This window comes from Anarhichas minor, unplaced genomic scaffold, assembly GCF_050575085.1.
Source record: "Anarhichas minor isolate MPS153535 unplaced genomic scaffold, ASM5057508v1 ptg000007l, whole genome shotgun sequence".
Taxonomy (NCBI): domain Eukaryota; kingdom Metazoa; phylum Chordata; class Actinopteri; order Perciformes; family Anarhichadidae; genus Anarhichas; species Anarhichas minor.
In genome coordinates, this window is record NW_027466453.1 from 14514165 (window position 1) to 14530806 (window position 16642).

Below are 16642 nucleotides of genomic sequence, written 5' to 3' on the forward strand. Positions count from 1 at the left end.
GTGACCAAAAATTCATATACGAGCACATGAACGTGCCATTTGATGCACGCCAGTGCGTGCATTGTGCTTCCCCGGGTTCTCCAACGGGTTAATCTCAAGAACCATGCGGGTCTTGAAAAGAAAAGGATCCCTGCGTCTTTAAAGTTGATGTAGCAACAGAGGGATTGTAGCGATAATGCTATTGGGGCGGCAGATCAGTTACTTCTGCCGCTCCAAAGCCTCGGGGAGTTGGCTCAAGATTACTTCTCTTTGATAAGGTCCTCGCTGTGCAGCTGCAACTTCGTGATCTGGGAAATAAAGATTGGTAAAAACGTGGCAAATAAAATAAAAAGCAGCTCGCTGTTAGGGGGAAATAAACCGAGCAACCTTTTAAAAAAAAAAAAAATACGTTTCATTCAGAAGTGAACGTTTCTGCGCAGCTCCGACACTTGTTTTGGTGTTCTTGTCGGAGGAACGAAGCTGCCATTGTTTTTTATGCAGCTGTCGGGACCTCGGCAGTCGGCTCCTCACTTTGAAGTGCGCTGCTCCAGCCTGTCGGCTCAGTCGGTGTTGGAGTCGCCTACAGGAGAGACCTAACGTGCGGCATGGCAGCCTGAAACCAGAGGGAGGAGAAAAGGAGGAGGGAGAGAAAAGCGCTATTTTTTTTTTTCTTCTCCTCTCGAGTTTTTTTTCTTCTCACCATAAACCGACTCGAACCTGAACGGACTGTATGTGGACGCGTCGCGGAGACGAGTACTGTGGATTATACGCGTTTTTTTGTGTGTGGATAAAAAAAAAAAAAAAAACCGGAGTTTAATTTGAGGAGAGAACTCGTGGATCGATGGTAAGTTTACACGAGTGAGTCCTCAAACTGGCCCCCGTTGGAGTTCCCTTTGATGTGCGGTTGACTCGCCTTTGAAGTAACGTTCAGGGGGGAAATGACCCGCTTTTCTTACGTTTAAAAAAAACACCAAAAAAAAAAGCGTTTCTGTGTAATTCACCTCGTTTTTCTTTTCGGTATGCTTTTGATTCCACATTTTAAAAGTGAAAGAAGATCATTTCAAAGAAGTACTCGTTTCTTTTAGTGGAATTCCTCCCCCACGAGATCTGAGACTTTGGTGTACTTGGGATTGGACGTTGTTTAGAGAGAGGAGTCCGTTTCTTCGCCTTAAATGTAACGTTAAAGAAACTTTTAAAAAAACACTACGTGTCCGTATTAACGTGAGTGGATAAGAGTTGCTTAATTGTTTGTTTGTAGATGCCTATAACATTTGGTACATGAAGATAAAGAGTCGTTTCTCTTCTGTCTCTGACAAGTTCAACACTTAAGCTGTAACCGAGTGTCAGTGATACAAAGTGACATCTGTTACATTTAATTTCTTTAAGCATTAATGTAGCAAACTGCTCGATAACTGAGCGATATATATGTGGGTGTCTGAAACGTGTAAAGCTCCAGGGGTAACGTTAGTCCTCCAAACACACCGACCAGCTGCAGCCAGTTTAACTCTGATTAACTACACCGGTCACGTTTTTCTATCTCTCCCGAGTTTGTCCCACATCAGAGTCCTACAGGTCTTCTCACCGGGAGGCTCAATTTTAACGTGATTTAGTCGCCTGTGATGTTGAAACGTATAAATGACTTTCCCCACCACCACCACCACCTCCTCCACTACCAGCAGAAAGTGCCCGGGCTGTAGAGAGGACATGTGCTGGCATTGTGCAGCAGGCAGCCCCGGCTGTAACCCATCAGGCGGGCTGGATTCCGGAAGCATTAATAAAGCCGTGTCCGTTTGGAGGATTAATGACTTATTAATGGGGATCAGCCTGACGCACGTGTGATTACTATACTTGTAGTGCTGATGTAGATTCGTCTCGCGCATCGCTCAGGTGGTTTATCTGCTCCACTGTGTGCATGTGTGAAATCACTGTTTTTAAATTGTTAATTTAACCAATAGCGCATCGGTTTAGAAACCATTCCAGGTTGAGATATGAAGAAATGCTGTTTATGTAATGCTGCTGCAGCGGCTTTTTTCTGCAGAAGTCAGTGAGACTCTTACTGCGTCCCCCCCCCCCCTCTCTTTGAAGTTGGGGCGGATCTGGTTTTGATTAGATCAATACTTTGTGTTTCAGAGAGAAGACGGGCAGCCAGAGAGAAGCCCCCCCGCTGACACGAGAGAGTGAGGAGATTACAGTAGAAGAGAAGGAGGAGGAGGAACACACGGGCTCTCTGCCGCTGCCTTCAGAGCCATGAGCCGGGCGCTTATGGACCACATCGCCAGTAGTTTCCGAGAAGATGCTCCTCGACCCCCGGTGCCGGGGGAGGAGGGCGAGGCGCCCTGCTACCCCGGCAAACTCTTAGCGATGAAACCCCTGGAGCCCCCCAAGTCGGTTGTGCTCGGCTCTCCCGGATCCGCGACCAGGAGGAACGAGGACGGTCTCGGGGAGCCGGAGGGCAGCGCCTCCCCAGACTCCCCGCTCTCCCGCTGGACAAAGTCTCTGCACTCTCTGCTCGGGGACCAGGACGGCGCGCTCCTCTTCAGGACCTTCCTGGAGCGGGAGAAATGCGTCGACGCTTTAGACTTTTGGTTCGCCTGCAACGGCTTCCGGCAAATGGACCTCAAGGAGACCAAAACGCAGCGAGTCGCCAAAGCGATTTACAAGCGCTACATCGAGAACGAGTGCATTGTCGCCAAGCGGCTCAAGCCCGCGACTAAAACCTTCATCCGGGATAATATCAAGAAGCAGCACATCGACTCCGCGATGTTCGACCAGGCGCAGACGGAGATCCAGACCGACATGGAGGAGAACGCGTACCAGATGTTTCTGACCTCTGACGTTTACCTCGAGTACGTGAGGACCGGGGCGGAGAACCCGAGTCACGTGAACTCGATCGGCTTGGCCGACCTGAAAGTCGGATGTGGATACATGCCCACGCTCATCGAGGAGGAGGAGTGGAGTTGTGACTTCAAAGCCAAAGCGCTGGCTGGATTGTCGGCGAAGGCGCAGAGGGCCACCGTGTCCATGAGGGCGGTGGAGGTGATGGAGAGGGGATACAGGTATGGCTGCAACTCCTTATTTAAAAAAAAAAAAAAAACTATTCAGATCAGAATGCATGCTGTACATCATGATGATAGACATCCCAACACATCTCCAAATCACATTTGGAGTTTGTAGAAGACTCTTGTCTGGCTCTCTCTGGCCCCTCTCTCGTTCGGATTTCCGTGGCCTTTTTCAAATAGTCCAGCAGAATGAGGGATCGTCTTCCACTGTGAGGGGGGGGGGTTCACAGAGCCCCGGCTGGCTCTGGCCCCAGCCGGCAAATAATAGATGATGACATTGCTATGCTATGCCTCCTCCTGTACCACACTGTCCTCGAGAGATGCGTCTATAGACGGCTCTTAGAGCTTCATTGTGATGTTTATTATGACCTTTGCCTCTCTGCCGGTCCTTTTCTAAAAGAGCGAAAACAAATTTTTTGAGTGTTTTTATAAATGTATAAAATGTTTTATTGGGACATCTTCCGATATTGCTATGGGACACTGAATTACAAGTTGTTTTTTGAGTATGACGAGCTATCCAAACTGACAGCTATACCTGCTTCTGGACAGCGTGGACTGACAGCTCGTGCGTGGTGACAGGAGTATTGGGGACTTTCCTTTCAGTGTGACGCTTGTTGCTCAAAGTGAGGAGTGCGGTCCTCTCGTTGTCCCCTCACACAGTCAAAACATGTGGAACTCATTTCTACCTTTTTCCTCCCTCACCTCTTCTCGTCTGACTCTTAAAAACAAACCCCCGAACGGCAGCAGCTACAGTACAAAATCAACACCCAAAACCCTTCTCGCTCTCTTCTTCCCTCTTTTCTTGTTTGCGTCAATTCTCCTCTGATCCCCCCCCCCCCTTTCGACTCCCCTTCACTTTTATCTTATTTTTTTCCTTTTGAAAACTCGGGGAATGGGGACTACGAAGCCTGCTTTTAGAGCGAAAGGGAGGGGGAAAGAAAGTGGAAAGGAAGGACAGAGAGAGGGAGGGGGCAGTGCACCTCATGAAAGAAAGGGAGGGAGGAGAAAGGATAAATGAGGGGGTGAGAGAGAGGCAGGGAGGGAAGAATGCAAGGCCAGCTGTGTTAAATACCTGACTCTTTGCAAGCCCCTCTGAAGGTCAGCCTGGAGCTGGGGGCCTTCAGCTTTAGTCCTGCTGGGTCTCTCCCTCACGAAGACCCCCCCCACCTCCCCCCCCTTTCTTTCCTTCTCTGACACACACTCATGCTTCTGCTCTCTCTCTCTCTCTTTCTCCCCCCTTTTCTCCTCCTCCTGTACCATGGCAAGAATGCATGCACAGCAGGAGATGAGTGGTGAGGAAAGAGTGAGTGTGACTGAGAGAAATGGAAAGAGAGAAACTGTGGGGCTGTTTAAGAGAACATAAATGGGGCAACGGGAGGAAACCCACAGCGTTCCCCGTGCAGATTAGCGTATATCTGAGGGGCGGAGGTTGCCAGGCCTCGGAGTAGCTGCTCACATTCATTCATGAAAAAGTCATATTCACACATTAATCAATGAATACTAATGAGATGTCACCCACCTGTTGGCTACTGTGTCATAGTGTTGCATTGGTATTGATCTGACTTCTGTTGTAACCTCGCCCCAGATCGTACAAGAGAGGAGACCCTCTCATCCCCGGCCATGTGGGCTCTTTCGCCCCCGTCAGCAGCACCAACGACAGCGAGGTGTCCAGTGACGCCCTGACCGACGATGCCATGTCCGTGACTGACAGCAGTGTGTAAGTGAATATTAACCAAACGTGTGTGTGTGTGTGTGTGTGTGTGTGTGTGAGAGAGTGCCAACACACAAGGGTGTTTCAGGAATGTTAAATGAGGTGACAACTTAAGAATGGTTTGTTGTAGTGAGAATATTGGTGAATTGTGGCCACGGAGTGAGTGCCATCCCATTATATTCTAAACACAACACTCTTTTTGTTTATATTTTTAACATTACACTGTAAATGAAGAGAGACTTTGTACACTTAGTGCATCAATTGACACTGTGAGTAAGACAACGGTTCAACTAATGGATCGTTTACTTATTAAGTTATTACTTTATTCTATTAACTGATTGAGTTCAGTTCTTGCAGCTTGTGTTGTCAGACCAACAATCACAAAAGATGTTCACTTTACAATAAAACAGAGAAAGATCCACATTTTACTCGTGAAGTGAGCAAATGTTTGGCAGCTTTGCGTGTATCAAAACCGTTGTTGATTAGCCGCCTACGGAGTGACTAATCAAGGAGTTGGCTAATCGTCCTCAGTGTTGTGTTGCCTCTGTCCACATGTGGTTCGTGCTTATCTCTGTACGTGCCTGGGGCCTCGTTCTTCAAAGGGATTACTTTGGCGTAATCACGTATCTCTCAAGTGGCGGGCCGCTGTGAAGTCATTGCGTGGCGCACGGCTCAAGGCCAAAGAGCTCGCTCGGGTCAGCTGGTTTTTCGACCGGAAAGCAGAAAACTCTTGGTACAAGTTCTGCTTTTACTTCATCTCACATGGGAGGCGTCGAGGCCTACGTGGATGATGTCACTGAAGCAGCGAGGTTAACCATGACCTAGCTAAAGATACTGACACACTGATGTTCAGTGGGCTGGGCTGCACATAAATATGGCGGCTATAAAGAGTGTTGTTTTATACAACAGGCTCCTTGCTCTGGCATATCTCTAGACAGCTCTGCTTCAAAGAGGCCGAGGCCCATATAGTCCTATTCTGCTGTACTTTGCCCAGCGTGGTGACAAAGCCGTGGCCGCAGGGACTCGACCCCCCCCCCACACCCACACACACACACCTCAATTCCTGCCTGCTCTGGCCTTGATCAGAATATCTGCCTCTCTTTAGGTCAGTTGAAAGGGACCCGTAAACATTTGAATCTCACTTACAGATAAAGAAAAGAATAGAAAAGGGGGAAAGCAACGGGGGAGGAGGCGGGTTTTTTTCAGTGGGAAGAGAAAGAGGGGGGGGGGGGGGGGGGGATTTTTGCTTATATCTTATTTATGGATTTGCTTGGACGCTGGGGAATGCAGCTGCGCAGACTTCAAACATTACCTTATCTTACAAACCAGCCTTTTGATGTGCGGAGATCAGAGGCTGGCTGCGGCAGCGCTTGCCAAATGAAGATTGGGAGGAGGAGGAGGAGGGGGTGGTGTTGGTGTTGCTTATGCGCATGACTGTGGCATTTCAAAGCAAAAGTGGAAAAGTGCTCCTCAGTTAGGCTAGGTCACCAGAAAGCTGCTGTTTAGCATGGAGAAAAGACGGCGTTTTGCACTGTCAAGTGCTTCAGTTTGAAGCTCCAGCTTTGCTGTTTGTTGTTTGATTCAATTTTTTTCTAGCCAGTCAGCCGTTCGGTCCCTCAGATAGATTTAACCAGGTTAGCTGCACCCTCGGGTCCTGTCCCGCAGTAACTCTTTGAATCGGTATAATGAGTTGCTAATGCTAACGGTGTCCTCCGCTCAACATAGAAGTCAGTAGGGGAATGCTAATGCTGACGCTACTTCTGGCCAGCAGAGCACACTGTGACTGCAGAGTGCGTGTGCGTGTGTGTGTGTGTAGTGTTGAAAGGGAAATGGCCAGCAGGACGGCCAGTTCTGTGCTGGAGCCAGAGATGAAAATGTCATTTCTAGGGCAAACAAACCCTCGTACCAGCTCACTCAGAACCGTGTGACCCGGTCTGCTCCGACACACAAACAAGAACGGAAATGCTGCATGATTCACCTCCTGAGTATCTTAGTTTTGTTCTCAAATGGACGGGAGAATTAATTGATTGGATTTATTCTCGCTTGAACTTTGTTTGATCTACCCAGTTAGCTAATAAGCTTCTTCCTGAGTGGCTGTTTGGTCTTCAATGATGTATCCGATTAGGTAATTGACCTTTGGTGGCCTGTCTGTTCTCCCCCAGAGATGGCATCCCTCCATACAAACTGGGCTCAAAGAAGCAGCTACACAGAGAGATGCAGCGCAACATGAGGATGAACAGTCAAGTCTCTATGCCTGCGTTCCCTGTAAGTACACAAACACACACACACATGTGCTCCAAAGTCTTTTTGAACCTGGGCCCCACAGTGTAATTTCCATACCACCCTCAGTTCTGGGTCTCTCTTGGTTCTATGAATAGTACGGCACAAACTGTATTCGGCATTCTCAATTCAACACGAGCAAAGATCTGAAGGGTAACGTCGGAGACTCAGCCTCACACACACACACACACACTATTATAAGTGCACATACACACACACAGGAGCCCTCTCGCTACCTTTGGTGTCACCTACACCCCCATTAGGGTTCCTTTAAGTCTGCGGGAGACGAGGGGGGTCTCTAAGCTGTTTATCGCCGCAGCGCTCGGAACACGCCAGGGTTTTTTGTTTTTTTCTTCCCCACCGATGCTGTAAATATGGAGAACAGGGAGAAGTGAGGAAGATCTCTGCCGCTTTATCCCGAGGGCTCTGAAATCAGCCCGGTTCCCAACGAAAACACAAAGATACTCCGACACATTCACACGCACAGGCAGCGCTTTGATCCGAGGATGAATGGAGCAAACGCACAGGGAAGTGACAACTTCCAACAGAGCTGGCCCCCTTTTTTTCTTCTTTCCACAGCACCCCCCCCACCCACCCCCCCCCCCCCTACATATACACACAGCCAGCCAGCCCCCCTCCCCTAAAAGTATGGGATCTTAGGGAAGAGCGTGTCATGTGAGCCCTCAGTGGGTCAGAGGGGAGGTGGTAGCTTAAGGCTCAAGAAGAGGCTAACTTCACTTTGAGAGAAGAACAGGAAAAGGAGGTCCGACACAGAGAGGTTGACGTCTCGCCGAAGTCGAAGTAACAGAAGCAGCTTGTTAAAGTAAACTTGCCGTGACCCCCTTTTTTTGTCAACATTATGAGACATGCAGCAAGTGTTACTTGTCTGAGGAAAGCATCCACAGATTGGCTGTCGCCACTCTTCTCTCACTGTCCCCCTTTTGCTTTTATTTTGCTTTTCGCTTTTTGTTCTTGTTTTGGTTTCCCGTCTGATTTTTGGCGATGGCTTCCATTCCCATGGCGCAGCAGCCCCAGGCTCCATCAGACAGAGCCTCTTTTTCTCACTCTTTTTCTCCCCTTCATCCCTACTACAAAGGGATAGGAGAAACACACAAAAAAGAGGAAGAAAAATCAAGAAAGCCCCTGTGCAAAAATGCAAATAATTTAAGATGTGTGCGAACACACACACACACACACACACACACACACACACACACACACACACACACAGTCCTTCTCATACTGTCACTATAGTGTACCTCAAAGGTGCCCAGTGTGTGACAAGGGGGGGAATAAATTACCTCAACCTTTCTGATCTCTCATCCTTTTTCTGGCACCTTTTTTATCTCTTATCTTTCTTTCAGTCCTTCCCTCTCTTCATTTTCTCTTTCTCTCCCCCCCTGCGAGCACACATCACTGCATCTCAACTTCTCCCATTTCTTTTTCTTTTTTTAATCCCTCATCCTTTCCTCCCTGGAGTTCTCTTCCACCCCCTGTTGATATGTGGCTTTTATTCCTAGATGTAAAGCCACTGCTTCCCATCTATCTATCCCTCCGTCCCTCCCTCCGCCGCCCCACTGAGTGTTTGATATTTGACGAGGAAGCCTTTGAAGTGAGCTGACTTTAAAGAGGCCCGCTGATGATGACAGAGGGAACCAGCCGAGGCCCGGCCCAGCATGACCACACACCCCTTGAAACAACCCCGTAGCCCTGGGTGCCCGTGAGAGTGCCCTGATCAGTACCACCGATGGTGGCGCTGGTGGAGAACAATGCATAAACGTAGACCGACGAGGGGGAGAGGAGTACGGATGTCTTTTGTAGGAGCGAGCTGGGGCTCGATCATGGAGGTTATGACACATATACACGATACAGTGGCTGACGTATGTCCTTCTCCCCAAAGCGTACTCGTTGTCCTCCCAAGGAGATGGTCCTGATGAAGCCGTCGGAGTTCGCGGCCCAGCTCATCTCCCGCCTGGAGAGTCTGAAGAGCAAGCAGGACACCATCAACTCTCTGGAGGAGAAGCTGCAGCAGATTGAGGAGGTTTGTATGAGTTTTTTTTTGTACTGGAAAAGTCAACTGTCAGGTATTTTTAATTGCTCCGCTGATACATTGTGCATGCTTTGGTACCAGGAGGAGGAAAAAGAAGACACGGAGATCATGGGAAGCGCTTCCCAGCTCTCTCCCCACCCCTTGACCCTCCTCCCCGGCTCCTCTGACGAGGACCCCCAGGCCATTCTGGACGAACACCTGTCCCGCGTCCTGAAGACCCCCGGCTGCCAGTCCCCCGCCGTCGTCCGCCACTCGCCTCGCTCCAGCTCCCCGGAGCACAGGCCCATCACGCGGGCAGGCTTTGGAATCAAGACCCTGGTGAGGACGGGGCCCTCCAGCTCTTCCGTCTCCAGTCCCGACCAAGGGGCTCTGGCCCCGGGCCCCAACAGGACCTTCGTGGGCCGGCAGAGCACAAAACACATCCACCACCACTACATCCACCATCACGCCACTCCCAAGACTCAGGAGCAGATTGAGAGGGAGGCCGCCCTCAGAGTGCACAGCCTGTGCTCCAGCAGCGGCGAGTGCCAGCCTTACCAGCGCAGCCGCAGCCTGGGCAGAGAGATGTGTGGGGCCGCCTCAACCGACGACAGCGTGGGGTGAGTCGCAAGCACCTCTTTGCTTTGTCTCGTTTTAATTCTGTTTCCTCGTGTCGATTGCCTAACAATTATCGATACTAATCCTCTCTCTCTCGCTTCCTCCCAGGCGTTCCAGCTCTCTGTCCAGGCGCGTGTGTCACTCAGGAGCCGAGGATGGAGTAGCAGAGCGGTGGATGGAGGACGGCGGGCCTTCACAGCTGCCCAGCGACACAACAGACCCCGCCCAGAACGTGCTGCAGTGGATCCTGGAAAGTAAACGACAAGGCAGGCACAAGCCTCACAGGTAAGCTGTCGCATGGACCTCCTGTTTTTTTTTTACTTGAGTTTTAGTCTAAGTTCATGTCCCGCCATTTCATGTTGCTGATGTGTGTAGTCTTGTTTCCTTTCTCCCTTGCAGCATCCAGAGCACCAAGAAGACCTTCGGCGGCTCCTCCGCGCAGACGCACACGTGGGGTGGGGGCGGAAGCTGCGGCCACCTGCGTAGCCACCAGCCGGCCCAGCCGTTCATCCAGGACCCGGCCATGCCGCCCCTGCCCCCTCCCAACACTTTGGCCCAGCTGGAGGAGGCCTGCCGCAGGCTGGAGGAGGTCTCCACCAAGACCACCAAGCAAAGGTACACAGAAACTAGAGAGTAGTTGCTGTATATTGCCCTTAGCCCCTTATGATTTATATATTTGTTTTTCTTAATTATTGATGTCCCGAAAGATCAGTGTGTATTGTCGATCCTCGTATTAAAGTTGATGCCGTATCTCCTCCCAGGCATCCGATGTCCAGTCTCCAGCAAGAGAAGAGCCACCTAGTGCCTGTCCAGGCTGAGGGGTCCGCCCCTCTGTCTCTGGCCAATCCCAGCCCCGTCGGCCTCGTCGCGTCCGGCCCCGGCCTCCAATCAGAAGAGTACGATGCCTCTAGCGTCCTGCCCTCCCCCTCCTCTCCTCCTCTCTGCTCCTCTTCCTCCTCTTCTCAGCCATAACCTCCACCTTGCAGTGTACTTCTACCCTTTTAACTCTTCACCATCTTGCGCTGCTCACGTAGGGAGACAGACCAGTAGTCATGTGCAAACATACACATCACACACGTGCACACACTCACATGCAGTCACTTAAAAGAGAAGGTGACCCCCTTTGCAAAGTTTATTTTAAGCTTTGCACACAGATGCCTGGCTCTGCCTCTGTTTGCATGCGTCGTGTTTGTGCTGTGTGTGTGTGTGTGTGTGTGTGTGTGTGGGGTGTGTGTAGTCACTGCACCACCTGACTGAGACATCCCTTTCATGTATCATGTTTATTGGCCGTCCTTCAGTGAGCGGGCGGTCGGCTGGGGCTGAGCAGAGCTTTGCAAAGAGAGCTCCTCTGAAGCGGGCCTACAAAGCCTTGGACATAGCTGAAGGGGAGTCGATAATACTGTGCCCCCTTCTCCATGCACACACACACCACATAAGTACACACTTACTGATGGCACTAGGTCACTCGCTCACATGTGTTCTTCCTCAGTCGAGGTGCTGCTGGTGCACCTCTGCTCCAGTGCTGTCGTAGATTGACGTCAAAGTCTCTTAGAAGCTTCGCTCCGTTTTTTTTCCCGATTTCTCTTTTGGTCATATTTTGTTAAGTATCGTGAGTGTGTCCGCTCCTAACACACCGTTCTCTCTCTTTTTGTCTACTTGCAGGACGAAGGAGGGTAAAAAGGGTTTAGGAGGCGAGACGGTGGTGACGTATTTCTTCTGTGGTGAGGAGATCCCCTACCGGAGGAACATGAAGAGCCACAGTCTCACCCTGGGCCACTTCAAGGAGCAGCTCCGCAAGAAGGGCAACTACAGGTGTGTAGGTGGAAAAATCAATGTCGGTTAAAGTTTTACAAGATGCGGTGCGAGGTGGACTTTTGCCACCGGTGCTTCTTTCATACTGTGATTGCCGGTAATAAAACGCTATCAGCTCATCGGCCTTGATGTAAAACAATGATTGAGCACACGCTGTTGCCTTTTTGGAGTACAAACAAAAAAAAAAATGGGAGCGTTATGGCTGGATTTGAGATTTGTGATCATTAGTGTCCTCTCATCTCTGACCTGGTGACTTCTAGGACCTTTTCAGTGGAAGCGGGAAACCTCAAACTGAAGCTAGCGTCTAATGTTCGCTGGCTGAAAGGCTTCAAGCGACACCGTCTAGTGGTAAATTGTGACCTTAAAGACCCGATATATATATATATATATTTTTGTCATTCACATATGCTTTATCCACATCTATGTGGAGCGTTGTTATCAGTGTTTCTTCCTGTGCGTGTGTGTGTGTGTGTGTGTGTGTGTGTGCGTGCGGTCAGATTCTAGCCTCTGTGGTTTTTGTATGTACGTGTTGAGGGGGATGCAAGGAAAAGGAAAGGACGGGAGGGAGAGTGGAGGGAGGGTGGTGTGGGGGTTAGTGGAAGAGTTTGAACTGCAGCGATTTGGGTCCCATCTGGTATTGATTTCCATGCTAAGGCACACTTAATACACACGGCTTTGAAGCCCCGGCCTCTTTCATTTCAACCAACAAAGACTCGCACAAATGGCCAGCGTGCAAATTCTTCACTGATGCTATCAGGGGCTCTTTTTTTTCCTGCCCTGATGTGTGTGTGTGTGTGTGTGTGTGTGTGTGTGCGCGCTGTGCGCATGCTTGAATGTGCTTGCGTTGAACATGCACAGTGTTTACACATGTTGTAATCATTTTATGGATATTTTTAAAAGGCAGATTGTTCAATGCCAGATTCGCTTGTTTGCTGTACTTCAGTGCCCCGGCTGAGGCCGCGCGGCTTCGATGTGTGTTTGCAGAGAGAGATCTTCTGCTCTGATTGCTCCTTTCCAGTTGGCATTAAAGGGAAAAGATCAAACATTTATTGCATTTAAGGCTGCTATGGTCTCCGGGATAAGCGCGGGCTTTAGTATTGTGTTAATAATTACAGGTATCAAACTATTCCTTGAGGATAAAGCGGGGAGAAAAAAAAGAGAGAATTCTTCCTGTCCAGATGCGTACAGCGTTTTTTGGATCATCAAATGTGACAAGCGCTTAAGCTCAGAGTTGTCCACATCTGTCTGTTTGCTCCCCCCCCCCCCCCCCCCCATCTTCTTCTCTTCTCTCTAGCTCACTGTCTCAGTTCCTGTGTCATACCATCCACATTATTTTGGATAGAGCTGCGCGGCGCTTTAATAGCAGCCAGAAAATGTGTGGAGTTGGGTCATTTCAACATGGCAGCGGTTCAACAAAGAACAGTACTGCCGCGCCTGCCAGACGATATTGGTGCCAGATGTCAGTGAGAGCAGGGGGGGGGGGGGGGGGGGGGGTGGAAACAGATCTAGCCACATAAAACATGTTCCAGTGGAAATTCAGGCTCTCTGTGTCTCTGTCTGTGTCTCTAAGCAGAAAATATCACGGCTCTTTGAAGATTTGTTTTAGGAAGGCTCCACTTTTAAGTTTTTCCTCGTCCGTATAGTAAAGGTGGATACAGTTATCAGGCGTGTCTTGTGCTCTTTCATGTCCTCTTATTTACTCACTTTAGTTTCCTGAGAGAGACTCCTCCCTTTTTTTTATCAGACTGACCGCCGTCTTGCCGATCGGCGTGTGTGCACTCCGAGGCCTTTTTTTAAGAATCGCGTGTTCTCTCGTCTCATTAAAAACAAAATGCTCACAAACATACCCGCATTCCAGTCACCCCACACACGGAGCACATGGAGGCATTTTTCCATGACATAGTTAATGAGTGGATTCTGAGACGCACCAACCAGCCCACCCCTGCTGGTTTCTCTTCCTCTAAAATGAGGATGGGGGGGTTGCATCATTAATGGCCCAGTGAAGTCATGGCTGACGAGAAGCCCCTCCTTTTTAGATTTTAGTTTTTCCCTACACACACGCACAGAAAGTTGTCAGTCGGCTGCCCTGCCTATAGCTCTCAGCGAGAGCTCACGTTATCAACGGGGGTAAGGAAGTACACGGTGTACTGCTTGCTCTCTCTCCTCCTCCTCCACTTTGTCTCTGTTCTTTCCTTTGTCCCCATAATAATGAAACGAGGATGAGAAGCGAGTGAAAGCCAGTGCATGTGTGTCCTCTAACGTGTGTCGGAGTCGGGGGGGGGGGGGGGGGGGGGGGGTTTGATGATGGACAGACTTGCAGGCACCCAAAATTTCAACCTTTTGTCAAAGGACCCCTTCATTTGTACACTGGCCTAATTGGCCCCAGTTAGCCGGGGTACGAACTCACAACAACACGACGGAGAAAAGGGAAAGGTGGAAGTAAAGGAGAGAAGGAAAGGAGGGAGGGGAGAGAGTAAGCGAGCAGGTTACGACCCCACCCTGAGGAGTCAGTCTGCAGCTCAGCGGGCTTGCATGATTGTGTACCGAGTGGCTTTTTCATGGCTGGTGGAAATGAGGCATGGTGTTTTTAAAAAGGTCAAAGGGGGGGTTTGACTTTTAGGGTCTTTCTTTTGACTGTATTTTGAGTCCAGCGTTTGTCTTCAGGTGTTAACTCTCTCTCTCTCTCTCTCTCTCTCTCTCTGTCAAAGGTACTACTTCAAGAAGGCCAGCGATGAGTTCGAGTGCGGCGCCGTCTTTGAGGAGGTGTCGGACGACGGCTCCTTGCTGCCCACCTACCAGGGCAAGATCCTGGGCAAGGTGGAGCGGATGGAGTGAGACCTTCCCATGTTGTGGATTTTAAAACGGACTCTTCACACACCTCCGTGGATGTACTCCCTCCATATGCTCACACACACACACACACACACACACAGAGTATGTGTCTTTTAAGCTAAGGCTGTCGGACCGGAGATGCCGCTGAAGGAATGTTAACGACGTTTTGGGCAGATGGATCGGAGGAACAAAAAGGAAGGAGGACAAGTTATCGCCATTACAGGACTATCATGTGAAAAGCCCTCCTCGAGGTGAAGAAAATAAGACTGCTTTGCTGGACTGAAACATCCAGAAGAGAAAATAGAGACTCTAGGTGAATGACCACTCCTCAAAGAAGCCGGGCGGTGGGCTCAAATGTGAGACTGACGGCCTACCCGACCCTGCCTGTGCTGGCATCTGCCCACGGGCACTCGCTAGCACGCCGCTAATATGTATACGCAGGTATACATGTACATTGTATTGTGATGCTCGTATTGCTGTGTAAAGATTTCTATTGCTATTTATTGGAAACACCCCTGCCCCCCCTAAACCCCCATTACTCCTCCATGGACAAGCTGCTTGGAGTTGGAGAAACGTCTCCAATTTTCCACAATCCATGATTTTATTCCCTTCCTTCCTTCTGAGCGTCGGTTCTCAGGCAAAAGGAAATGGGTTTTATTCATTTTCTGCCCCTCATATTGAACTGTAAACTTCAAAAATACCTCTTCAAAAACAACTCCACTCCTGTTCCTGGAGATTTAGCGGGACGTCATCTCCGATCTCTTGTCCGGAGAGCTTACTGCTGAAGCTTTGAGAGTGGCTCTCTATCACTTAAAAGTTTGATAATATATTTACTACTGCAGTGCTATATGTCCCCATCGGCTCCGAGTGTACTATGGGAGAACAAAAAAATGGGGGGAAAAAGAACAAAAATGCCATTAATGTTTAATTCCCATCTCTGGGACTGTGCCCAGCTCGCCTTGATCTGTCGCGTCTTAGTGCCTTTGTTTCAGCGGCGCAGGCATCGCACAAATAGCCTACGTATTAACGAAGAGGAAACTGCCCTGAACAGGTCCTAGAGTCCCCAAAATGTGTTTACACCAATATTAATATTTACCAACAAAAAGCTCTATCGTGTGCTCCCCAACGTGCTTACCTATGTGATTGTGTGACTGAGTAGAGTTACTCTGTGTGTATTTGAAACCTGCACTATGAGCTGCAGGTGGTGGTGATTTATACACTATGTCCATAGTGTTTTAATTGAGTACAGTAGCTGTGCCTACATGGATTCTTGCCGTGTTTTACCCAATTTTCAGGGTCCTGTTACTCCCTTGGTTTTTACAAGGGGCCTTATGTTGAAAAGATATTTTTATGCCTTTTAGTATCCGTTTCATCATGTTTTATGTTTTATAATATTTTTCATGGCTTCCTTGGCTCCACTTGTAAACTGTAAATAATGCGTTCTATAGAGCTCAGTTGAAAAGATGCCTCGGTACTTTAATTATTGTAATTATGAAGAGATGCAGCCTTTATTAAAATGTTCTATTTTTCAAATTAGCAAATGGCTTCCTATGGTTTTGTGTGTGTGTGTGTGTCTTGTGATTAGGGGATGGTGATGTTTGTGTGTGTGTGTGTGTGTGTGTGTGTGTGTCTCAAACTTCACCACACACACCCCGCTGCGGAGAGTGCAGCTCGTTGGATCCGGTGAGAAATCTCCGGCAGATTTGCCTCCATTATCAGCTCTTAATTTACTCCCTGTTGGAAATTTAAACATGCAGCATTAATTTGGCCACCAGAGCCTCTGTGTGTTTAAGGGTAAGAGGGAGAGAGAGGAAGAGTGTGTGTTTAATGAGACATTTGACAAGAATGCATGCCATAAGTACATTTTACCCAGCTGGTTAACACTTCATGAACTGAGTGTGAGGTCTCAGACTGCTGCATGGATGTAGGTTTTATAGGTAAGATCATCGGGAGTCTGAGGGGTAAAATGTTTTACTATTAAATTCTGTCTTTAAAGGACAGCTTTGCATTTTTTACAGTCAGTCTTAAAACAATAGTCAGGTGCCATCATCAACATGTGATCAGGTTTTAGTTGCTGTAATCTTTCCTCCTCTTCTTTAATTAAGCTGCATCCTAGTGAGTATCTTCTAAAGTTAGACATTTTAGTACAAAAATATTTAGTGTCACTATCCTTCCATTGCAGCTTCATACGGAAACACAAAGAGGACATTTTACATTAAAAAGATCTCCACACATAAGGTCACACCACCAGTACAAATGTTACGTTTGAACTGAGATGCAGGTATAATAAAAAGCAACATCTATACATCACCTGTAACCGCT

At 48.9% G+C, this 16642-nt stretch overlaps 1 protein-coding gene across 1 annotated transcript; it reads left to right on the forward strand.

Moving 5' to 3' along the window:
• The first annotated feature begins 217 nt into the window (after positions 1 to 217).
• On the forward strand, positions 218 to 15861 carry axin2 (axin 2 (conductin, axil)). Its single transcript, XM_076086027.1, has 11 exons — positions 218 to 823; positions 2110 to 3035; positions 4624 to 4755; positions 6912 to 7014; positions 8930 to 9070; positions 9161 to 9678; positions 9785 to 9961; positions 10076 to 10291; positions 10438 to 10572; positions 11339 to 11488; positions 14197 to 15861. The coding sequence occupies exons 2-11, from the start codon at positions 2227 to 2229 to the stop codon at positions 14321 to 14323; spliced, it is 2508 nt and encodes an 835-aa protein (XP_075942142.1). The 5' UTR covers positions 218 to 823; positions 2110 to 2226; the 3' UTR covers positions 14324 to 15861.
• The last annotated feature ends 781 nt before the right edge of the window (positions 15862 to 16642 follow it).